The sequence below is a fragment of the Acanthaster planci genome, linkage group LG05 (genome assembly GCF_054643075.1).
Source record: "Acanthaster planci isolate LZ-2023a linkage group LG05, COTS_SCS, whole genome shotgun sequence".
In the NCBI taxonomy this organism is placed as follows: Eukaryota; Metazoa; Echinodermata; class Asteroidea; order Valvatida; family Acanthasteridae; genus Acanthaster; species Acanthaster planci.
Genome location: NC_141781.1, coordinates 573,052 through 598,811, shown reverse-complemented (window position 1 = coordinate 598,811; position 25,760 = coordinate 573,052). Strand labels below are relative to the sequence as shown.

Here is a 25,760-nt window from a genome sequence, read left to right as displayed (position 1 = left end):
AATAATGCAATTACATCATCAGAGCCCTGGTATCCATGGCAACCATATGAGCTGAGCTCCTTCTGAGGAAAATTGCATCAGTCAGAGTGAATTCCTCCTTCCGTTGGAAAGAAAAGTAATTGAATAAAAATTACAAATTGAGCAGGCTTGTCGTTCTTTCTTGGGCAGGGAATTATTGGATACAAGTCCACATTGCCAGTTAAGGAACACTGTCCATCCTTTGAGATTGAAAAAGACAAAAGGGCCTCGCTTAATGTTTGCTCTCCTACATTGAAGCTGTGCAAATGAAGCTAGGATTATTCCTACATTATCCCTCCTGAGGGGATTGCTACGCACTTTAGGGTAAACTAATGGGAGAACCTTCCAATGATTTTCATCATAAGTTAAAATCAATTTGTCTATAGTCAAAGCAAAATTGTGCAAAGAACACGGATAATTTCCATTTCCTTTTTTTGAAGTATGTTGCTTCCTGATCTTTACAGCATGAAGTTAGCTTGAGATGGAGGTTCCAGAGTTGTCAAGAATTTATGTACGTTATTAGGTCCAAGAATGTGTATTTACATGTACTGTATTTGGCATAAATACAGGTACACAGTTCTTTACATGTAAGTTCACCGAGCATGAATAGGTACAGTATGCGGTGAATTGATAGCTTTGTTGGATGTTGATATTGTTTAGGGAATGAGACATCATTAGCTGTTATTGCACACCATATGTTGCAAAAAACTTGGATAAATGCAGTTATCCTCTGCAAAATGTGTCCAGACAATGCAGCTGTTAAGTCTTTGAGATACACACGCATTCGATTTATACAAACCATTTTCAGATTTTGATAGTCGATAATCTGGGATCCAGGATGTCAGGCCGGACCATCTGAAAGTACTTAGCTCTTGACATGTGTGTTATAAATGATTCAGCTTGTTGACTCATCTTAGAAAAACTGTGAAACCTTGATGGTGATGAGATGGTGTGCACAGTGCAAATCTCAGTGGGGAAGGATGTCTTTGGAGAGACAAAGAGACGTGTGCCTGGAACATGGAGGATGACCCATTTGAATATTAACCGGTTATGATATAATCTCAAGAAGATTTTGTATTATTTCAATATACAAGTAGTTCTTCTTTTTTTTCAAAACATGGGAGGGGGAAGGAACGAATTCCATACCATCCTTTGGAATATTATGAATCTGTTTCACTTTCATTTTAGTATTGTGTCATGTCGTTGACGTCATCTGAACTCTGCGAAGAGAACTGTCAACAGTCTTTGTCTGTTGAATCCTTTCTGTCAGAGCTTGCCTTATTCTAAGACATTCAAGCTGTTTAAGGTGCACTCTCTCTGAAGTTTTGAAACTTGTACATGTAGGTGCACAAAATTTGATTCAGAAAAATGAATGACGCTTTGGCCAGTCATCTCTTACCACCTGGAATGATTAAGACTCCTGAAAACAGACAGTACCGGGTAGGCAACTCACTCAAGGACCACTTATGGTATTCAAATGGTTTCACTGAAAATCATTTCATTGACAAGACAACATTCCATTAAATGTAATAAAATGATAAATTTCTCATTTTTTGTTGAGTCCCTTTATCTTTCTTCCGCAGATCTTTTTCCCTATAAGTCCTTCTGAAGTAGCGATATTGTCTAGGACTCACTTTGGAATCAACAGACCTCTTCAAACATTTCTTGTGAAATTGAAGGATCAAATTAACCTTTTAATTTATTGTGTTTTAATTAGATTGGTCTTTTCATTTTGCCTGTGGTGTTCATCTTCAATTTTTCAATGGATTGGGGAGGGAGGCTGGAGGTAGTTTTATGAGACACTAAAAATGTGACGAGGGCTGCCATCTTCTCTGGTCCAATGCACTACACACAGAGTAACATGTACCAGTACTTGGGCTTCACTGACTCTTTGAAGCTTGCATTGTCATTGAATGTCACTTATTTCTTTAAAATGCTTTTAGTTCTGTGAATTTTTTTTAAAATGCTTGGTTTCTATCAATTCATTACCTGTAAACCACGAGATTAAATGAAAGCCACATGCCATTGCAACTGTTGCTTCTCATGATTGCAAAACCAGAAATGTGAAAAGGGCAATCAGTGACTAAGGATATGTTATACCTCCTGCCTCACCAGCATGGGCGTCATGAAGGAAGGAGGCAAGGGGAATGTTATACCTCCTGCCTCACCAGCATGGGCGTCATGAAGGAAGGAGGCAAGGGGAATGTTATACCTCCTGCCTCACCAGCATGGGCGTCATGAAGGAGGGAGGTAAGGGGAATGTTATACCTCCTGCCTCACCAGCATGGGCGTCATGAAGGAAGGAGGCAAGGGGAATGTTATACCTCCTGCCTCACCAGCATGGGCGTCATGAAGGAGGGAGGCAAGGGGATTCCTCCCCCCCCATAAAAGTAAACCAGAAAAAGGAGGAAAGCCAAAAACAAACAAAGAAAAAGTGATTTTTAGCTGATCGGGTGCTATGCACTCCCTTGGAAAGAATCCCAGTGATGCCTGAGCTCACCAGGATTTTTTTGAGTATTTGTTGTAAATGAAGACAAGAAATATTTCTACTGTATATTCCATTTTGATTTAATCCTTGTTTTGCCATCAATTGAAATCAAATGTCCTGTTAAATTAATGATGAATTGTCTGTTGCATATTGATCCTATGGTTTCACCATCATCAATGCTTGTCGCAATTTGCTTTACAGACGATTGGCGTGTTTTACCCCGAGCATGTGCTGTCCATCTTTTGAGTAGCAGGCTATCGCCAGCACAGATGATATCCACAGGGAAAAATATTAATATACTTCCTTCTGTCTAATCTGTTACTATTTCCTTTTTTATTTTTAACTAACAAATTTCATCTCTTGACCTATATAAATTGTAAGTTGTCATAGGCTGTGAGAGTTTGGAGAAGTGCATCTTTCGTTGTATAATGCAATTTTTTTTGTGCTGCAAGTAAAGCCTTGGAGGGTTATTGTGATTTGATTACAGCAGAGCTTCAAAGGCTTTGTGATAAAGTAGGTACGTGGTTGCAAAAACTGATTAATAAAACCGCAAATGAGCTTGTCAGATAAACTGAGTGATGGAACGTGCACATTATAGGTCAAGTGTTTGGTAAGTGCCATAGTGTGTAGTTATTTGGACAGTGTTTCATCTTACATTTATAAAAGAGAATTGCCTTATCTAGGAATGCTGAGTGGATGAAATCTGGTAGATTGGTGTCTGGTTTCTTACTGTATTATTTTTTTTCTCTTAAAATCTCAATGTTTTGCTTCAACAGTAACATCATCCTAAGAATGCGATCCCTCCAAATGTAGCAAGTGTCAACATTTGTTAAAATCTAGCAGACATGGATATTCAACTTCCTCATTTTATAGGATCAGTTTCGCCTGCAGATCTTAAAAACCTAGAATGTATCGGTTACTACCTCAGTCCCAGAAGTACATGTATGTACATAAAGTACAGTACAAGTGGCAAGATTGCCAAAATATTTCTGTCTTTGTAACTTTATCCTTTTAAAATCAAAGTTAATATGTAGAGCTTACTAGGTGATACGTGCCTGAGCCCTTGCAAATGTAAATTAAAAGACCAGTGAATGGAACCTATAGATTACTTTGAGCTTGAATTTCACTGTTGAACTTAGTTGCCACTATAGGTTCAGTTGCATCCTCATGACAAATCTTAAGAACCATTCCAATGGAAGGTTGGAATGTAAAAGGCATCTTGCAGTGTACTTTGGTGTCATGTGTCTCTTTTATTTCTATGTCAGAGAAATTTCTGTCTTGAAGAAGCCAAGATTCTCCTTTAATCAAAATGTTTAAATTTAAAACAGTGTCATGCTGATACACACCGGTATGTATACCAATACAATCTTTTACCAAAAAATAACTTTGTAAATGCTTTAATTTTTCTCATAGCTGTTAGTGCAGACCCGCCAACCTAGCCTTACTCCTTCCTGAGGTCAGGCATTACCACACAATAGATTCAAAGGTACATGTATTTAAATCAGCCTTCAATTCATTTACAAATTAATCTATTGTGTGGTAATGCCTGACCTCAGGAAGGAGTATGGCATGTTGGCAGGTCTTTTAGTGGATACATAGACTTTTAGGATTTGTTGTAATGGCCCATCCAAGCAAAGAAGATTAGCCCAAATATGAAACATACGGCATCTCAAAACAAGTAAAAAAAGTTAGACATTAGCACTGGTTGGTCAAAAATTTAAATAGAGAAGAAATCCCAATGACCTGTTACCATGCAGTGTCGCAGACTCTCATACAACAAAACATGATTAGACAAATTGTGACACACCTGTAGAGTGTACGGTCTTTAGATTCTATTCAAGTTTACAGGGCAGGTTTTTTACTTGCGATAATACATTTGTACCTCTTAAGCCAATATTGAAACAATCTCGTTATCAATGTATGTGTAGCAATGATACATTGAATAAGAAAATCCCATCAAGCAAACACCACTTACATGTATGATCTTGCTGGGGGGAACTGTGATGCAAAGCTATGACAGTCAAGTATCCCTTGACTCACATTTTGGGCAATATTCCAAATCTTGTCTTTTCTCATTGTCACCTTATCCTCAAAGTGGAAAACATCTAATAAACCGGACTTGACATCTTGCTGGATTTATCACATTCATTGAATAAAATCTCCCATCCACCCTCTGGCCTTCCAATAACAAAAACAGCCCATCTCCAATTCCTGGAGGAGTTGCAGTTTGTGCTGTCATTATCAAATATTACGTCCACATTATTGCATGCTCCATTTTCGGGGGCTGTAAAGATGAATGTGTGTTGAATGTCATCGCCCGAAGAATGTTTTTACAGATGTATGAAGGTGGCGTGATTGTGATTTGATTCATTCAATTTGCATGATCTGCGGCAAAATGCTGCAGCACTGCAATTCCACTGAGGATATGCTGTGAAAATACGTGATAAATTGACTCGTAAAAAAGGCAGATCCTTGTTGAAGGTGTTGGTAGTCATAACAAACAGGACTCACACAGTTTGTTTTATCAAAGCTCCCTTGTGTATTTGAGCAGAACAAAAAAATTACTGAGGGATTCCTAAACATTTTGTTTGGCGATAAAATCCTTGAATACTCAGCGTTAGACCAGAGTTGAACCCAAACTGGAGGATGAGTTGTCTTATCAGCGCTGAAACCACCTTCAATGTGCCAGGAGCAGAGACAGTGAATTCAATCAATTAGGAACACAAATAAAACAAAATTTGGATAGGTGGGAAAATCCTCATTGCTGCGTCTATGAGATCTTTGCTTGGTTGAAGGCTGCAATAGTGTATCAGATTCAACCTTTAAGCATGGAAGTGACCTTCTCCTGATGCCTTACCTTTCTCATGTATCACCACATCATTACCATGGTAACTAGAGACTGCACCCCGTCTCTTTAATCATATCAGTTTAGCATCTTTTGTTTACATTTATCCCATTTCCTCTCTTTAGGATGTTGCCGTCACATCTTTGTCATTTCTGTCTAGGAATAGCCCATAATGTTTGCATTTGTTGCAGGTGAATACCAAATGAGTTATTTATGGTACATGATCATGGCCTGCCATTCAGGTAGGCTTTTCTGTCCTTTTTGTCTAGTGTGTCTATTTTTAAGACCAGGGGAGGGGAGGGATGAAAGAGGATGCTGAAATTTTCAATTGCAACTGGATGTGCCCAAATGTTTTGAAGGGGATTGAATTGGCCAAATGAATCCTTTTTAGGTACAATTTTTAGAAAACAAAATTTTGAAAAACATTCTGTTTTTGTGATCAAGGGGGGAAGAGGGGCTGAAATATACATAATTAGGACTATTATCAGTACCTTTACCGGTGAGTATGGTAAGACGAAACAATACGTTTTCATTACAAGTGTACATGCACATGGTTGGTAAGGGGATGAAACATGCTACTCACACCCAATCCCTGCCATCCTGATCCCCACTCTCCCCACCCCAAACTCATCTGCTTTTAGAAGTGTCCTTTGAGTTTCTGGCCTTGTCTAATCCCCCAAACCCATCTGCTTTTAGAAGTGTCCTTTGAGTTTCTGGCCTTGTCTAATCCTCCAAACCCATCTGCTTTTAGAACTGTCCTTTGAGTTTCTGGCCTTGTCTAATCCCCCAAACCTGTCTGCTTTTAGAACTGTCCTTTGAGTTTCTGGCTTTGTCTAATCCTCCAAACCCGTCTGCTTTTAGAACTGTCCTTTGAGTTTCTGGCCTTGTCTAATCCTCCAAACCCGTCTGCTTTTAGAACTGTCCTTTGAGTTTCTGGCCTTGTCTAATCCTCCAAACCCGTCTGCTTTTAGAACTGTCCTTTGAGTTTCTGGCCTTGTATAATCCTCTGACTCTATGTGAATTTTATTTGAACACTTTTCTTTACAAAACACAATTTGAAAGGTTTTTTTACAGGTACATTTCAAGTTGGGGCAATACAGACTGCTGAACTTATTCCATGCGACTCGCCAACATTGACAGTATGGCAGATACATGTACATGTATGGTGTACATGTGTAGGCCTACATGAACCTAATGAGTATCTGTCAAATACTGATAGTATGAACATGACAGAACTATAGACCGATTGCACCTGCTAAGTCACGTGACCTACATGTATAGTGGGTATTAAATATTAACAAAAATAATGTCCACCAAAAGCAAATTGTTTCATAACTTATCATTTACCAAACCAAAGCCTACTGTAGATACCATACTCAGACTACTTATGTGCTGGGTACTGTACCGTACTGGTAACTTTGCTTTATTGTTTGTAATTAACACTCAAAACACATCTTGCTATAGAGTTGATGCCCACTATACATGTTAGCCCTGTTTTCAAATGGCTGTCTTTTTGTATCAATTACTTTAAATCTTCTAAGGAATAAGATTGCCCCCTTCACTTTATTGTGACTGATCTTTAATCTGCCATTTCCCCTACTCGTGGCATACAATAGACCGATTGCGCCTGCAAAGTCACGTGACCAATAGTGGGTACTAAATATCAACAAACACAGCATCCACCAAAATCAAAGTGTTTCTTAAGTATCATTTACCAAAAATAAAGCCGACGGTAGGTACCATACTCGGACTACTGATGTGCAGGGTACGGTGTACCATACTGTAATTTGGCTATATTGTTTGTAAACTACACTCAAAGCACACGTTGCTATGGAATTGATACCCACTATAGGTCATGTGATTTAGCAGGCACAGTTGGTCTTTTACAAGTCGGTTATCCCAAAATGAGGAAGAGTGTAAAGCTTCTTTGATGTACATGTATGTCGTATAGCCTGTGGCTTGTACAGGGGATGTACCCTATATGCATTCCATATTGTACCGGAGATGTGCATGTACAGTATATTCAAGGGTCCATGTAATGATTTTTTTCTTAGACACAAATTTTGTAAATATATACATGTACCCGGTAAATATCATAATTTATAACACACCAAGGCAATCCTCCCGAGTTCGTTTCCATGCACCTGAAAAAAAATTTATAAATGAAGCCTCAAATAGTTAAAAATTTGAAATTGTTGATATTAGGAGTACCCCCCTTCTCACACACACACACCCAAGTGTGTATTTGCCTGCAACTGGGGACCCCCTATTGTTCCTCTTTTGTTTGTACTTTAACTTTTTTAGAAGACCACCCATATGTTTTGTACACAGTTGTCAATCGGGGACCCTCTGTCAATCGGGGACCTTATTGTCCTCTATTGTTTAGGGTCCCCAATTGAATGCAGAAACAAACTCACCCACACCCAAGTGTGTAAACGCCTTCAATCATAGACTCCCTGTTGTCCCTATTGTTATAGGTCCACGATTTGAATGTGTATACAAACTTACCCACACGGGCAAAGAAGAGAAAGGCTGGTGAGCAACTGTTTCAAGAGGTACTCGAAGACCATACAACCCACTTCTGTAGCAGTGCATGCTCTGTGATTTCCCTTCTATGATCAGAGTTCATTATTGGATGGAAGACGAGATCAAATACCCCGTAATGCACCATTTATTGTTCCCAAGTTGTTTGCACCGGAAGACAACGATCCGGGATCAGGTGCCAATTAATTAGGAATCATCACTCAATTTGTCTTGCCGCATCGCTACATGCACACGTTTGATAAGTTGGTTGCTTACCTTATGTGGTTATCAAGTGATATCTTTGTTGATGGAAGGGATACTAGAGATGAGAGGGGCTTATTGTTCATTATCTTGTCACGTTTTATTAAAAAATCATAAGCAGATGAGCCCAGAGATGATGATGAAGAGGCAATTATTGTTGGTAGCAGGTGCTCAAATGTCATTATCACTCTCAAGTGTTTACAACAGTGTACATGAACATCTACATATTTTCCTACTATGTATCATGTTTTTGGCGGCCATACACCTTGGGACTTTGAACATCTTGAGCTAATGGCCAAAATATGTTTGTGATGACAAGTGAAATAAATTGGGCAAAGTAATAGCGGTGTTGTTGTTGGTAGGATTCCTGAAAATATTAACCAGAATCAAAAAGGGCTAATAATACTTCAATCTGTCAAGGCTTTGTTAAATGACAAAAGGTATGAGAAAAGGGCCGAGCCATGATGAAAAACCATCAGCACAGATGATAACAATTTTCCATTTTACAAAAAATGAATGGTTATTTTAAGTAAAAATGAGGTACACTCTCTAATTTAAAATGCACAGTTGCCAACCAAAGCTTGACTATTGCAGTGGTACATTGTGTACACATAGCTTGAATGTATCTCATGGAAGCCATATGGTCACATGGTGTACTTTTACTAAGGGTGAGAATTTAGGTCTAATTTTGAGAAAGTTTAGAACACTTTCGCACACCATTTAAATGTTTAAATGTCTAGCTAACACTTTACAGAGGCTGCTGCCGCCTTGGTGTTTTCATATGCATAATTTCAAAAATGCACATGGTCCAATCAATGTAGATTGATGTCAGGGAATTTAAAACAAGCAAAGTTTATTGTTTTAGAATCCACTTTTTTCCTCAAAAAGTACATGAATGCCGAAAGGGAAAAAACTTCTAACAGGCATCATTTACAACAAAAAAAGCACCAGATTGCATCAATCATAACACCTCTAAAGGGGGCGGTTCCATTTAAACATTTGGGAAAATCTACAAACGGATTCGGAACATTTTTTATTAAATGCTTAAACGTGTAAAAATCCCACCCTTAAATTTGACGTTAAGGGTCCTGTATAATTTTGTTTTGAAGAAGTTAGAAAGGGTCTATTGTTGTCTTGCTTCCTGCTTCAATTCAGTGGAATTAACAGTCTGCTGCACAGGTTATGTATTGCTGGCATCTTCTTGGAGTTTTAGAGGCTGTTTTTGTTACAGTGAAAGCACAAAATGTTTACTCGCCTTAAATCACTACTTGCGTTCATGTACTTCATACTGTAAGTAAGTATCAAATGTACACTGTATGCATCTTTTGTGCAAAAGTGCCATCATTGGTCATACATGTACGTGAATGGATCAGCCATTGATTGGTACATGTACTGTCGTGATGTATTGTACACAAACCCTTTTTTGTACAAAACCCGGCCTTCTTTGCACTTTTTAAGTCACTGGAGAATAATGATTATTACAGAGAGCAGCATACATGCTGTTCAGGCATCAGATCCTGTGAAAGTGCGCATCCACACATGTATTTCTCTTTACTTTATCTTTTGACAAGGATCAAATTTTTTTAAGTGAAAGATTATACATGTATGACACTTGTCTCTCCAATTAACCAAATTGGCCCGTCTATATCTTACTGAATTAGAACATAGAGCAAGGAAGTTTCAATGTTTTAGGGACTAAAGCTCTCACATGTACATAACATTTACAAAACAAAGAATTTTGGATAACAATATGCTGAGAAATTTGTGTGAATTTTCTGGCAATTGGAGTTCAAGGCCAGATTTTAAGGAAACTACTGACATCAAGTTTAAGCAGGCTACCTGTACATCAGCCTAGGATAAATGATACCCAATTCACATCAGCCTAATACTGAATGCCAATCCACATCAGCCTAGTACTGAATACCCAATCCACATCAGCCTGGTACTGAATACCCAATCCACATCAGCCTGGTACTGAATACCCAATCCACATCAGCCTGGTACTGAATACCCAATCCACATCAGCCTGGTACTGAATACCCAATCCACATCAGCCTGGTACTGAATACCCAATCCACATCAGCCTGGTACTGAATACCCAATCCACATCAGCCTGGTACTGAATACCCAATCCACATCAGCCTGGTACTGAATACCCAATCCACATCAGCCTGGTACTGAATACCCAATCCACATCATCCTTGTACTGAATACCCAATCCACATCAGCCTAGTACTGTGACCCAATCCACATCAGCCAAGTACTGAATACCCAATCCACATCAGCTTGGTACTGTGACCCAATCCACATCAGCCTAGTCCTGAATACCCAATCCACATCAGTCTTGTACCGAATTCCCAATCCACATTAGCCTGGTACTGAATACCCAATCCACATGTACACTTGCATCAACCTTGCACTGAATACCCAGTCTACATTGATGTTGATTATAGTAGCCGTGAAATAATTCCAGTTTAGTTGGGCTTTTTTGCAATAAACCTTTTCTAATCACTTTGTATTGCATAGCACTACATGTTCTTCGGAGCACTTTATAAGGTGGCATGAGCATTATCAGCAAAGTGCCTTCCAAAGTGGCCCTGGTGTTAAAATAAAAAAAATTTGTACACCTCTTGGACTTTTTAGTCTCTGTGGATTTTTGTAAAACCTATTTTGAAATGAAACCAGAAATTCATAGACAGATGAAATGACAAACAAGTGATGAAATGTGTTATTTCAATTTTTTTTCAAAGCAGACTGTGTAGACAGTGATCTAGAATACTTGCCACCATATCTCATTAAATTTTAAGAATTATGAATCACTGAAAGTCTGTCTCCATTGTCGCTCCTAAAAAGGAATGCCATGAACTGAAGTCTGAGAAAAATGTGTCAGTGCATGTAATGAGCCATTCACGTGTCATTGCCACTAACAATGGCACACAGTGACGTCAGTCTCTTGAGATATGTGGATGCCTTCAGGTTGTCAAGGCAACACAACACTTCATCTCCTTTTTCAGTCAGTCTCGGACACTGTGTAGCACAGTAAGTGTAGTACACATTACACCACCTGCCTCTCCCGTTCCTAGCCCTGTCGTCTCATTGTCTCATTGTCATATATGATCAAAGTCGCGAAGGTCAATTTGGGATGTTGTATTACTGGAGCCTGAGATAGTGATTCTGTCAGTCACTGTTGAATCCATTCCACCTGCTCTTCCCTTCCGGTCACACTGTTTAATTTGTACCCTGTATGGTCACTTCACAACTAGTTGTCTTGCAGAGGCATAATAGTTGGCGATACCATTGAGCAAGGAAGAGAGGTGTATGTTGTGATGATCGAAGGTTTTGGGTGTCAGCATTATCGCTGCCACATTAGAGGAAGACAGAGGCAAAAGATGAGTTTCTTGCTTTCAGTAAGTAATCTCTGTGATTTGAGACACTTCAAGGGCATTGTTCATGAACTTGTACATTTCTTTGTCACAGCCACACTAGAATAGATTGTAACTGAACACATTTCATTGTCTGTTTAATGTTTGGACTGCACATACATGTACATGTGCTATAGTCACATCGTGAGAAGAGGACAGACATGTACATGCAGCATTTCAAAGATTGAGTGGGAAAGCAAGCATGTACCGGTACATGTACGTACATGTGCAGATAAAGAACATGTACAGTACATGTAAATTGTATTGTTAGAAACTCAACTCTTTATTTTGTTTGTACCTGTATACTCACCTCAGGATTCATTGGTCAACCAGGTTGCTTTTGGAAAGGATTTTCTACATACACGTACAGGTAAGTATCAGACAGTGTTCGGGTTGATAGCAAATAGACCCTTTTCTTTTTTTTTCCTCACAAGTTGTGTATTCGTCATATGTGCATGGCTTTGCATTTTATAGTCTCACTTAACTTTCTTTATTGATTTGGTCTGAGTTGTCTTTAGTTTAAGGTAAATGAAGTGGAAAGAAAAAATATTTTATCACATTGCATTTCAGATTTCAATGGAAGAGAAAGGATTTTTTCTTGTATGTGATATTCAGAACCAGACATCTGAATTATATTTGAAATTGTATTTTCTTTTCAAGTTAGAATTTGTCAGTACCACTGAATGTGCCGTTTTGAATTATTTTGTAAAGTTCAAATGAACAGAGCTTACGCAACAGAACTTATATAATGCTGCTTCTTATGAACAGAAGTGTCAGAAGAAAGTTTAACGACAACAAATATGCCACACATTTCAAAGATAAAACACTTCACAGATCTTTTGGGAAAAGGTAATATGTTATGCCCAAGTGAGCACAGACATGTGCATAAAACATGGCTCCCTTGGGCATGAATAGATGGCTTGTTGGTTGTCATAAATTTACATAATTGTCAATACAGGCGTATAACCAAAAAAAAACAACTTCATAGACAACTTTTTTAATATTGTGGATGGCATCAGGATGTGTGGAAATCCTCCTTGCTTGCTCACATTTAGGGACATTTCCCTGGACAAGGGTAGCTGCAAACAGCATCGTTGATGATTTAATGCTGATGTATACCATTGCTCTGTCCTGTAGTGGGATGATGAATGATACTGTTTTCACTTTAGGTCAGTCCAGGAGGAATTTTCTGGTACAGTTTATTAGGGCTGTGTTTGCATTTTTGGCTTTTTTAATCATATATGCATTGCATCTTTGTTTTATCAGCTGCATGTCTGCACTTCAAGGTGAATGAGTTAATTTTTTTAAGGAAAGGCAATATGGACTCATTTTTGGTCTGACTGCCTTGATGGTGTTTTTTGGGTTTTTTTCGTCTAGTTACCAATAAACACTGTGTAGGACTTTGTCATCAAGTCACATACCTGGGCAGATTTTTTTCATTCAATTTCGCTGATAAAATCAACATTGCATCATTTTATTGAAACCGTCATAGATTGATTTGACTTGTTCTTTATTTCAAGATTCTTTAAAGGTGACACCTTTCCAGGAGTAAGCCTTTCCTAGCAAATCGTATTACTCATTGATAGAGGTGACAAACCTTGGAGAGATTAGACAGGAAATTGTCTTGCAGATGTCTACATATGGACCTTAATACAGAAAATGCCTACAGAAAATGACAGTCCTCCCCTTGACTTGGCACAAGAATGAATAGCCACACCTGCACAGTCTCTTGCATCTTGTTTTTCATTTCAGGGCCTTGACGCCTTCTCTAAAATGCCTGCGATAGATTTCCTTTCTCTGTACAACTTCCAGGAGGTCCATGATCTTCAGCAAAACAATCTAAATGGATTATTTTGTGCACGGAGATGCCACCTAATAGGCAAGAGTCAATAAAAAGGCTTTCCAATAGCGCAGTCTAATTCAATCAAAATCAGGGGACATACATGCAAGGCTGGGTCATTCCTCTGCAAGTTTCTGAAAATCCCAGGTGCCCATTAGCATTGCTCCATTGAAGCAGGATTTTTGTTCAGTCAAATATACATGCACTTGTGTGAGATTCAGTTCCAATACTGCCCAGTAGAATTTGTTATGATCTGACTGACCTCTGCCAGGAACAAATCAGAATCATGGAATAAAATATTCATTGTACCTTTATACTTTATTGACAAGGTCATGTGTAAGATCAATGGAACAACAATTTGTGGAAGAACGATAGCGGTAGGTGCAAGTCCATTCTGGCCTGAAACATAACCAGCCACAGTATTTGTACTGGCCTTCACCAAATTCTTTGTTTCATATTGAACATTGTGAACAAAAAATTCTAGGATGGTGTTCATATTTAAAAAGGATATTTTCAAATTTTAAAACATGAAGTGAGTTGGATTTCCCCCATTATATTTTTATTTGTTAATTTATTTAATAATAATGTTAGGCATCTAGATCATAGACAGGCCGTAGACTAGATTTTATTAAGATTGGTATACATGGTTTACATGAAAAAATGAATACAAATTTGAATGTGAAACAAAAATCCTAAACTATATGTGAGTTACAAGTGGTCTAGAGCCCTTTGGGTAATTTGATGGAGGATGCTTGGTATACCACTGGGTCAAAGTCTCTACTCAACAAAACTGAGGAAAGACTAAGTGAGACACCCATCTTAAGAGACTCAGTATGTCAACAGATTTGAAAAGGCTGATAGATATATACAAAGTACCACCTAAACCTAACAAATTCACAAGCCAACAATTCGCGCATATTCAACTCTTTCACCATGGGTTTAAAAGCCTAGCTTGTGTATGATTGTTGAAGCACTGTACCTGAGATATTTGACAACCTTTGCAAGACATAATTCTATGATGACTAGAACTTTGAAGACATTATGGGTAAATAAAACTTGGGGATTTTCACCTTAGTTTGTGGAATCTGTAATACTGTAGATGGACTACTGATGTAACAGAAGTACTGACCTACTAGTAATCCTATAATCAGTGACATTTTATTTGAAAGGCTTCAGTCACTTTGGCCACTAACAGCATCTGAACCAAACACAGCATTAAGTCTCAACAAGGATTTACAATCTCAATATACTATATTTTGTAACAAGATTATGTCAGGGCAGTCCCATTATAGAAATGTCATTCACTGCATAGTATGCTATTTTTGTCTTTCTAAATAGCACTTAAACTTTGATAAAGTAACGGTGGAATTTTGAAAACCTATGAAGAAGCTCTCTCTCCACAGTGTCACATGTGTGCCTTGATGCCAATATATTAAGCTTCCTGTAATTTCATTAAAGGAAATGAAATTAAAGACTTCAAGTTGGAGTCGATTATCCAAAAATTGACTACTTTTAGAGGTAAAATACATGTATGTCCTTCTTTTATTAATTACATTTTCCCTGCATTTTATTGGGAAACAACCCTTAAAAGCTACAAAGAATAGCCCTACAGCTGTGTGCATGAACAGTACTTTCAACTAACAAACTTTCCTTTTGTTACTTTACTTGGAAAATGATGAAATAACAAAAGATATTCTGGAACTTTTTGTAACTTACAATGGTGTATCTTAAACGATGGATAAAGGGTGCAACATCCTAAATCTGAAAAAAATGACTTCCAGATGTACATGTAGATTTCTGATATTTCAGCCACTACTACCAAATAACTTAGATAACACGTCATTTGCAAAAGCATTAACTCATTTGAAAAAAGCATTAAGTCAGCAGTTGTTCCAGGAAATTGTTTGAATCTAATGAAATCTGTTGAATTCTTTGGAAGGCTATGCATTGTACATGTACCTCATGCTAAGAAAAGTTTATGTACTGTAAGCTCAGTGTTGCAAGATTTGCCAAGAATTATATTGTACGTATATCGTTTATAACAGGAGGTGTCCCCTTGAATGCATTTTTTATTCTATTCTGTCATCATTTCACGCTGCCTTGGTGTTTATATAAATCATCCATCTTATTTGATTAACAGAGGTTTGGAATTCATAATGTTATTTTTATCACAGAAGTACATGTATGTCAGTCACTGAATTACAAGAGACCCCATTGGCCTGTGCTTTCAACATCAAAACTTAAAACCTTTGATATTGGGTGTAGATACTGTCATATCAGTTTAGCTTTTAGTTGTAATTGTAATGACAGGATAGCTTACATTGTCAACAGCCTTTCAGTTTATGGCAATTCAGCTGTATATTTCATGTCCATCTATATATAGATTATATGGCCTCAGAATTGCCATTTGAGAAAGATTCTAGAATTGAAACCTCCAACCCTTTATTTCTTTTGAATAGAACATTTTTTAGGTTAATGTAGTCAGTCATGCCATGATCCCTACCAAAGAGTTAACCATGCCCTAAAAGTCAGGCAGTTTAGTCCTCAAGGATTTAAACAAAGCAGGCACAAATAAGGGAAACCAGTTTCAGAATTTTTACAACCACAATTAATAACTTATTTAAACAAACACAAAAGGTGCAAGCAAGACTTTCAGAATATTAAGAATGAAAGAATTACTATTATGGGTTTCCGGTTTGAGTCCAATTTTTTGTGGTGGGCCTACATGTAGAAGTGACCAATTGAATCTGACAAAATATTCAGATTTCTGTTCTTGCTTGACGTTCTGGGTTATTTCGGTGGTCTAAGATGACTCCAGGTGATCAGTGACAGAAAAGGGAGAAAGATGGGGCTCCTGTAATGGGTCCTCCCATTAGAAAATCAAGATGGCCGCATGCGGTTCTCAGTGAACTTACGCACATTCCATCCCACCCATTAAAATGATTTCAAGATTGGAAGACTGTATCTGAGTACCCAACAAGGTCACTTCACCAGACTATGCTATTCTGGTACCAAAATATGCCTCCGTCTACATTTATAACAGAGGAACATCAAAATGACAGATAGTGGACTTCCAGTCTCTGTTCCCAGGAGCATGTCCTTAAGGGCAAAGTTCCCCGAACAGCCTCGGCAATGAGCATTATTTTGGAAGCTCACAACTCGATCTTTTTCATTTTAATGTTGATGCTCAGTCATTCCAAAGTTAGATGTTCTTTAAGCTATATTTTCTTTATATATAAAACAATTATAAGTCCATTGCCACAAAAATAAAATGTTAATAAATTCAATGATAGATAAAATTATTGAATTGATTCATCATCTTATCAGCAAGCAGTTTGCAGCACCAACACCTGCACTCCCCATCCTCAACTAACCCAGCAATTGCAAGGTACACATGTGAGACCTTGGATTAATGTGTGATGAAGTCATTTTCGACTGCTTCTTTCAGAGAAGGACAAGATGAAACCTAAGCAATAACCTGTGGTGATCTTATACACAAACCATTAAGAAATCAAATCAAAATGCCAAGAAAGCCTTGAATTAGCATTCAGGCATAAAGGGACTGATTCTTGCTTGCATTGCTTAGCAAGGCTTTTGTCATCAGTCACTTTCATTCAAGCATATGCATGTACATGATCCACAACAGTGTCAGCAGATTTTTTAATAAGGTCTTTCTCTCTTTTTCTGGCAGGTTTTGATGAACTCTACCACTTCAGTCTAAACAGCAGCCATCATTAGCTATCCACTCCATACTCTGTTATTCACCCATCTGTCAAAAGAAGTCCACTTCACTACAGAGGGTTACCAATAGCAGGGTCAGTCACACTTTTCAGTGTCCCCATGACAACCAATTGAAGGCTTGAGGACGAGCATTGCCTTTTCAGTCAGTAGTGTTTATGATGATGGCCACAGAGGATAACTCCACTACAGTACTTCCCCCTCCTCCAAACAGTAAGCTCAGTTGTCTAAGCATGTTCATTCTTGACGTCTTTTGGTTTTCTGTTTTGTTTTTAATTTGTGCAAAAATGAAATGGTAGAAGATATTCCACAGCTAATTGCTTTTTGGGAAGTGAAATTCTTTTGTGTGTTAATTCTTTTAAGTGTTAAGCATCGACACAGAGAGGCAGTCAGTAGTAACCCTACTTATTTTGCCTAGTACTTTGATGACACTATGTAGTTTAGATCCTAAAACATGGTGACATAATGCCTAGGTTTCCTGCCCCTTCACATTTTTTGTGTTTGGAGTGTGGTTTGTTGTTGTTAATTGGGTTTTTGGGCTGTTGAGATTTTGCGTGCATGTGTGTTTTTGTTTTTTTTTCCATTTTGGAATTTTCTCAGAAAGTTTAACCACATAAATTCTCATTGCCTGGTTTCTATTAATGATTTCGGGACTATGAGCTGTCTTAAATTTAGACTGCTAAATTCTTCAGTCACTGTGAAGAATGCTTGAGGTTTCTTTCTCCAGAACCGTAATGCAATAAAAAAAAGCATAAACCATCAACATGGCAAGTACAAAATTCTGCCTTAGGTCAAGGGTTAGATTTCACCCCACGTCATCCAAATTCTTAAAGGATATAAATTTCAGACGATCATGTGGAGAAAAAACATGCCACTGTAGCATTCTTGTGATTATGTGTGTAACATTGAAGCATCCAGGAACGTTATTAATCAGTCGTCAACTATGTGGGACTGTTTGCTGAATGAGTATTGAACTAATTGACTTATTATTCCAATCAGTTAAATAGTTGAGTCCATATCCAAGTCCAACATATTCAGATAGGAATATAATATCAAATCAGTGCTCTGAAATATGTGATTGCTGAGCTTTCAGTAACCGAGTACCTTCTTCAGGGCAAGCCGATTCAGTTCTGAATGAACGCGGAAAAATTCACGTTCATTCCCCCTGGATGCAGCGTTCCAAGTTCAAAAATGGCGCGCTGCTCCAGTTCCTTACGCTGTACATCAGATAACGCTTTTCGCAAGATGCAGATGCTTATGTCACCGAGGGCAGCGCGCAAAAGTGCTTCGCAACAGTGAGACCTGATGTTTGTTGGCGCACACTGTGCAAGTGTTCCGCAAAGCGGTCACCAAGGCGACGCTTGGTCTCTCCGATGTACAGTTTACCACAGTGACAACATGTAATGCGATAAACCACATTACTAGTAATGCATGTATGATCCCCACATATTCTGTAGCTACGGGCTGTTAACTATGTAGGGGTAGGTGTTACATCTAGGGCACTGACAAGGGGAATTGCTGTCTGCTTTTGACGGCAAGACGGAATCCAACCGGGAACTGAAGAAGGTACTCAGTTACCGAAAGCTCGGCAATCATATATTTCAGAGCACTGATTTGATATTATATTCTTGTCGATATTCTGAATACGGTGCTACGCAGCCCTTCCATATTCAAATAGGAGTTGGTACAGAACAAATCAAACTTGAAAAACTTGGCAATACATTTGGAATACAAGTGGTTTTTGTTATGGTTTGGAATCTGAGTGTTTGTGTTAAGGGTTCGTGTATGCCGGAATTGTCGAAGTATTTGTAAAAGGACTCAGACTTGAATCTGATTTTGACTTTTTTGGCAGATTTATGTACACACAAATGCTTGCAGTTATTCTTGTTTGAGTAACTCAGCCTAACCTGCCTTGATACTTTGTCCTGATGTATACTACTAGTAACTCATTCCATTTTTAAACATTTAGGGAACTCATCAGGAAAGGATTCGCAATGCTGAATTCAATGCCTTTGAAATTGATGTCTTAAAACCGAATTAACACCCTTTCAGACTAGACAACTTATCCGGTATCATGGAATGGGAAGGTTAACGTAAGCATAAAGAAGATATAGCCAGATATTAGAGCTTAACTGAAAATTCCATCAATTCAGCTCACAAGTGGCTGCTTAATTTAACAGGCCAACAGATATGATTAATTAAACTTTAAATGCTAGAGATTGTCTTAAGCTGTTTCAGTGTTTGGACATTGAGAGGTGATATAATGACAAATCTCCTAGATGGCTGGGCAGTTGCATGTACATGTATATGTACATGAAAGAAGGTGAGATCTTTACAGGTATGTCCAAAACGGTGTGTTGAAGTTTAAACCACAAGAAGTGTCAAAATAATGAATAATGACTGTTGGCTCTGTTTGTGTTACAGGGAATGGAGCTACAGGACAGCCAACAAGTCAAGATCAAGCCACTATACCTGTGGCTGCATCAGCTGCTAGTCTGGTTCTTGTCTTGCTAGCAATTGTACTCTGGTACTTCTTGGTGAGAGGCCAGTAAGTAGAAGTGACTATTACCTAGTGGGACTGAATGGGGTTGAGATGTTATGGGTGCATGGGGGGGGGTTCATGTAAGCTGTACTTTTCTGTCTCAGAAATGCTGATATTACGTTGATCTCAAAGCATTTGGCAGTTTTTAGCCTACCTGAATGGGCCCAGGAAATGCCATGGGTGGTCTAGTCTGCCCAATTCTGGATCCATCAAGACTTTGTCAGACCAAGGGAGGTTTGGATCAAGAAGAGTCCAATATCAAATTGCAGTAGAATCCAAAAAGATTCAAGGCTACATTTTGATGCAACGATATTTGCGGAGTGTAAGTCCTAGCTCATAAACACATTTTGTTACACTATGAGGTGATGTTTTTTCTTTGTAGGCTGCGTAAGAAGCATTATGAACACAAACGTACCAGCAGTCATCACAGTCATCAAAGTCACCAAGGTAGCCTCAGAGACTGTAATAGCAGACATGGTAGCTTAGCCTCTCGTTGCCATGGTACCCCACGAGCCTCACCTCACAACCACCGCAAATCTGCCAATGGCTCTCCACGTTCGAAAAGGAGTTCTCGTTGCACTTGTCAGTATGAAGCGTGCACCTGTCCATCAGTCCGATCTTCAGATTCACCTCTTCTCATGCACTCTCCCAAGAGTAATCGAAGTTCGGTAACTGAGTGCACTGGAACGTCGCCATTTTGTCCCCATTCCAGAAAATTCAGGTTGCACAAGTTTGACATTCACATGCGTGACTCAATGGACTCAGATTACCATCCTGATGATGAAAACATGCCGGGACCATCCAATTCAAACCAGAACAGTAAAGCCTGCACTTGTAGCTCAGACGTCATTGTCAATATGGATGCTTTAGTTAGCTCCAGTGGTTCCCAAGTGAATGTTGAAACCAGTGATGGCAGGCAACCAGTGAACTGTGACGGTGCTGCTGTTTGTTCACGTATAAAGCCAATTAGCCAGGAAGAGTTTGCTAAACATTGCACGTGTCGTGTTATTCGTAATCCTCTCGGTAATGGGAGAAATTCCAAACGGCAAAGCCTCAACCACAGTGCTCCAGCTCTGATTGGTTCTAGTAGTGACAGTGACTTCCATGCTGCTGAAGCATTGTGATCTCTCTGGGATTTGTAATAGCTCATTCAATTGTAAACCAAGAAAGAATTTTTTCCAAGATGTACATGTAGTCATTTCAGCTATTGTTATTTAGCATTAGTGATCTGCCTACATTGCCATGGCAACTTTGGACTAACTGACCTTTGAGTAAGCAAGTAGAATCCGGATTGGAGCTGCTCAGCCTTACATTACTTTAACTTAAAGTTGTCCTGCACCAATTTTATGAAAGGTGACACTCCATCACCTTTTATCATGTCCCTTGTACCTTTTGTCGTTTGTAATATACTATTGCAAGAGATATGTATTTGTCTTTCCTTAAGAAAAACATGTATTTGGAAAGGAATACTTCACTATGTACATGTGTATATAAGAGTCATTGGTCTGAGATGTAGTTGCTGTAATTATTTTGACAAATTGCAATCTTTCAAAAAACAATTTTTTCAGCAAATTTCAGATGATTGAAGATTATCAAGGTAAAAAAGTGTTATTGCTACCATTGGGCAGGTAGTGAACTTGTGTCTGAGCACATAGTGTCAATAGAGGGCACTGTTACCTTCCAACACAAACATTTAATGAGACCTTGCAGTGGTTTCTTGCTACATGCTGCATATCCATAATCAAGATTGACTAACTTTAGAACAGAGCCACTCCAGATCTTTGACAGAAAGTGGTCAACTGTACTGCTTTCAGACAGCATCTTTCCGTAGTTTGGCAACATCATACAGATATACAGCTTACTTGGAAGTGTGGTCATCATGTGTATGTGTCAAATAACACGAGAAGAAGCTGGCAAGTAGACATTGGCTTCATAAGATCTATGGAGATATTAGAAATGAATTTGTAGGCTTTTAGTCATGATGATTCATTGTCGTTTTACCTTGTATCATAAAGGTTGTAAGAGTTCAAGCTTTGCAGAATGTGGACTGTCAACAACTTGTTGAAGTGTAGTTTCTGTTCTATGGTCTGGTTGAATCAAAGGAAATTAGCATTTCTTGCAGTGATCATTGTCAGAAAATGTAGCAATTTATCAGCTTTTATAGTTGAGATCAGGTTTTAAAGGGCAAGACAAGTAAACGTTACCAGATTAAGTGTAACATACTAGAACAAACTGTAACAAATGCTGCCAAGTACATGTACATTTTTGGGTCTTCATATAAATATTGACATTGTTGTAATGAGCAGAAATCACTGAATACTCAGTCATTGCCAATTCCTACAAAGAATTTGAAATTTTAAAAACATAATTTTAATGGCAAAATAAATATCTTTGCACAATTTTCAAAATTTACATATATTTGTCAAAATTTGGTGTCTTTTACATCTCAGTTTCAATTTTAAGGAAATACCTTTTTATATTTGTCATTAAAAGTATATTTGTTGTTTTTGAAGAGAATTGTCTTATTTGTTTCCATCTTCAGCTGTGGAATTTGAACTCAGAATGTGATTTTTTGTACTGAAATTAATCTGAAAAGTATATTACTCTATTATTTATTAAACACTGTCAAGTTACGCGTGCAGAATCAAATAAGCTATACGTTCTGGAGCTGCTAAACGCACAAATTTGCTGGCAGCAGAAATCATTCAGTCTGGCAGACTGAGAATATTTCTGGATACTATTCTCAAAATAAAGATTGACTACCAAAGTGTGATGAATATCTGCTTGGATATAAGAAATAGGGCCTAGCATCTCGAAAATGGGACCAAAATGATGGGTGCCTTCATGAAAAAAAGGAAGTAAATAGGGACTAAAAACTCCCATTGTGTTCATCTTTTACCTAAGTTTGATCTACCTGCACAATTGAAGTTAATTAGAAAGCTGTGAACTCTACCATAGATGTTTGTGGATACAAAATTATGGTCAAATTAAGAGCATTTCATTTTGTCATTTGACTTATGGCTTTGTACTGATCTCTAATTTGTGCATTTGTGATGTTTTACCTACAGTACATAAAAATGGCAACAAAGGGAAGTCAAAAGATAAATGTCAGAAGTTGTTAATGTGAAATTCAGGGTAAGAGACACTGTAACAAATTGTCTGTGTACACAGACTGGAAATGATACGGTTATTTGTGTACACCTTCACTTCCAATAATCATTTCATGTCTTTCTTGATTGCCCAGAATATTAGCTTATGGAGTATGCACTGTCTTGTTCTCACTGGAATGAAATGAATCGCTTCATCATAATGTTCAAATTATGTAACTGCTTTGTACATCACACGCACAGACTTCACACAAACAGTGTATACGCTTCTGTAATATATTGCACATTAGTAAAGTTTGAACTTTATGGAAAGCACTTAAAACATGGTTGGAACTGGAAAGGTTTGAGTCAGGGCAGGTGAAGGAAGAAGTGGATCAGACATTCTTTGATGGGACCTCTTTCATCAGGTGGTTAATAGTGTATAAAGTAACAGTTTTGAAATTCATGTAATGGCAATGGACATTTCATTCCAGCAAAACTATTTTAGGGAGTGAAAAAAAACACACAAAATGGGCTTTCTCTCGATGTTCATCATGCTGTGTCATTGGGCAGCGACCTATTGTTTGTGGCAAAGTATGATCTCAAAACAGTGTCATTGATCAAGAATTGATCACAGAGTATTTGTAAAAGGCTGTTATACAGATTTAAAGATTAAAGAGAATGACTATAGTGCTGCACAACTATTGCACCTCTGTTTGTGCGTTACGATTTACTGTATTTTCAGTCAGAACACTAGAGCCAGTTGAAAGTTTTTGTTGCCCTTACTGTTTTGCGGTCTTCCATCCCGCATCTGTTTGAGATCAAGATTACTTCTGGTTTTACCTACAAATTTTAAATTTAAAAGTCCCATATTAATATGGAACTTAATAATAAAATAATGAAATGTTGAGTCTTGATTTTTCCCTTCACCGACAGACCTTGTTTAGCTTGTGGTACTGAATGTTTGTTTCACTGATTGAGAACTATCCCCTGCATTTCCAAATAGATCCTCACACTCGTAGTTCACCGTCGATTGTACCCCTTGTCATTATGCGTATAACCTCGCAGTGGGATTGTTTCCCCACTTACATGTAGTTTGATAATGGCTTATTGTAGCCATTTTTATCGTCTACCTACTTTGTCATTTCTGTCGGGATCTTTCTTCCACTTTCTCACTTCAGGTGGGAATCAACTCTTGGTCGTCAAATTCGGTGTTGGATGAAACCCTCGAATACCATTAAGACCAAACTGATACTCTTACAGGGCTCGTTTTGAATGGATTTTGCGTCCATATTTTTTCTGCATTTTCTTCTCAGTGGTTGCTTTAAAAAGGGCGTTTAGGAAGCGGTACCCTTCCATAGGCATTGTACATCCTCAAATAAAAAGAATTATAGATAGCATTCTCCATTTTAAATTGATTCAAGAAGATTATTTTTATACAGTGTATTGTATTTAATAGTACAAATAAATCTTGAAATTCGTGACTATTCGTGTTTCAATTTCAGTCATTAATTGAAGTGTGTGGCCCCAAGCGTGTAAATCTGCGCGCATCGAGTAGGCCCATCCGGTTCGTAAGTTTACTTCGTTACGAAGGCAGACGCGCCACGATTTGCAGGCTCCTATTGGACGATCGCTGAAGTTGCGCATTAACTTCCGTTCCCATATAAACGGCGATCAATGCATGTAACTCTATGTGAAGTGCATGTGCAGTGGGCGTGGTTTAAACCACTGATCTCCATTATCAGTGGTTTAAACTGACGTCACACTTACGAACCGGATACAGTACGTTTCGCTAGTATGACCCATGAGACACAACATTGATCAGAGATGGAGGGAGGGTATTTTGAGATTTGGCTGGGATAGTTGCAAACCACACGACTCCATTTTTCGCTGTCCCCTCAACCACACTGAAGGTCACCTAATCATCTTATGAGCAAAATATATCGTCCGAGGGCGCCCTGTATCGGCGGTATTATCTTTATTTTTGGCGGTTTATTGAGGCCAAACAGCTATGCATTTAAAACCACATGTTTAAATTATTTTTTAAAGACTGCATTTTGAAAATACAGTTACGGTTTTGCTAGTAGGGCGCCTTCCAATCCGACTTGGAATACAGGTTGGCGTATGAAAACATTTTCATTACAGCACATTAATTTAAAAGGGCTTATCAGTGCATAAAACCGACATTTGATTGAGAACTGAGCTGTTTAACTATGGGCTGAGCTTACCCATTGTCTTTATAATCAGGCTCATTTTCGGTAAAATGCACCAATTGCTGGGCAGGATATCTGGCCGAGATGAAAGAAGCAAACCTGGCTAAGGCCGACTCTTGACTTGAAAATCAGGAGGACTCCGTTTCAATGAATGTATTAGGCCCACCTGCTGATTTTTATCAAATGCATTTCAAGCAGGAATGTAAGCAACATGTTTGTGAGTGATGGTAAGGATAATTTCTGAAGCTAGGTGGAAACTACAATATGTGCACATGTACACTTACAGTGTAGGTGGCAAAAGTATGGCATATCTGCCGTCGCCCGTCGTGCGTCGCATTTTGCTTTTTGTTGTGTCCCAATTCTGCCATTTACCAGTTCCAAACATGCCATTTTCCGTCGTGCGTCGCGCGTCGCCCGTCGCGCGTCGCCCGTCGCGCGTCGCGCGTCGCCCGTCGCGCGTCGCCCGTGTTTTTTTGTGGCACGATTGCGCAGTGGTATTTTTAACTTTGACCCTTGATCGTTTCACATGTACATGTCCTTGTTCGATCGATCCACCATGCCTGACTCTCATTTTAGCAATAGAACTAGAAGATGTACATGTATTCGTTTTTACAGTTGCGCCAAACTCCAATTGAAAGAAGAAATAATATCCTGACATCGGTTAAGAAACGTTTATATGAAATAATACCATTTTGGTTACCTAAATACATTAACAAAATAATAAATTTTGTTAGGGTAGATTGTTTTTCTCGATAACTTAGTTACTCTAGACGTAACTTTACTC

The 25,760-nt window shown here is 38.4% G+C and overlaps 1 protein-coding gene across 11 annotated transcripts in view; it reads left to right on the top strand.

Annotated features, from left to right (window-relative positions):
- The window catches only part of LOC110984728 (uncharacterized), a 50,935-nt gene extending 26,687 nt beyond the window's left edge, over nt 1–24,248 (top strand). For 7 of the 11 annotated variants that reach the window (XM_022245178.2, XM_022245180.2, XM_022245181.2 and 4 more), the window contains 4 exons: nt 11,873–11,927; nt 17,089–17,348; nt 19,560–19,683; nt 20,060–24,248. In XM_022245178.2, coding sequence (XP_022100870.1) covers nt 17,294–17,348; nt 19,560–19,683; nt 20,060–20,801 — 921 coding nt within the window. In that variant the 5' untranslated portion in view covers nt 11,873–11,927; nt 17,089–17,293 and the 3' untranslated portion in view covers nt 20,802–24,248. Of the gene's footprint in view, nt 1–8,863; nt 11,543–11,872; nt 11,928–17,088; nt 17,349–19,559; nt 19,684–20,059 lie in introns of those variants that run through there. The other 4 variants (XM_022245183.2, XM_022245190.2, XM_022245188.2 and 1 more) reach the window with 2 other exon arrangements.
- Nucleotides 24,249–25,760: the final 1,512 nt, after the last annotated feature.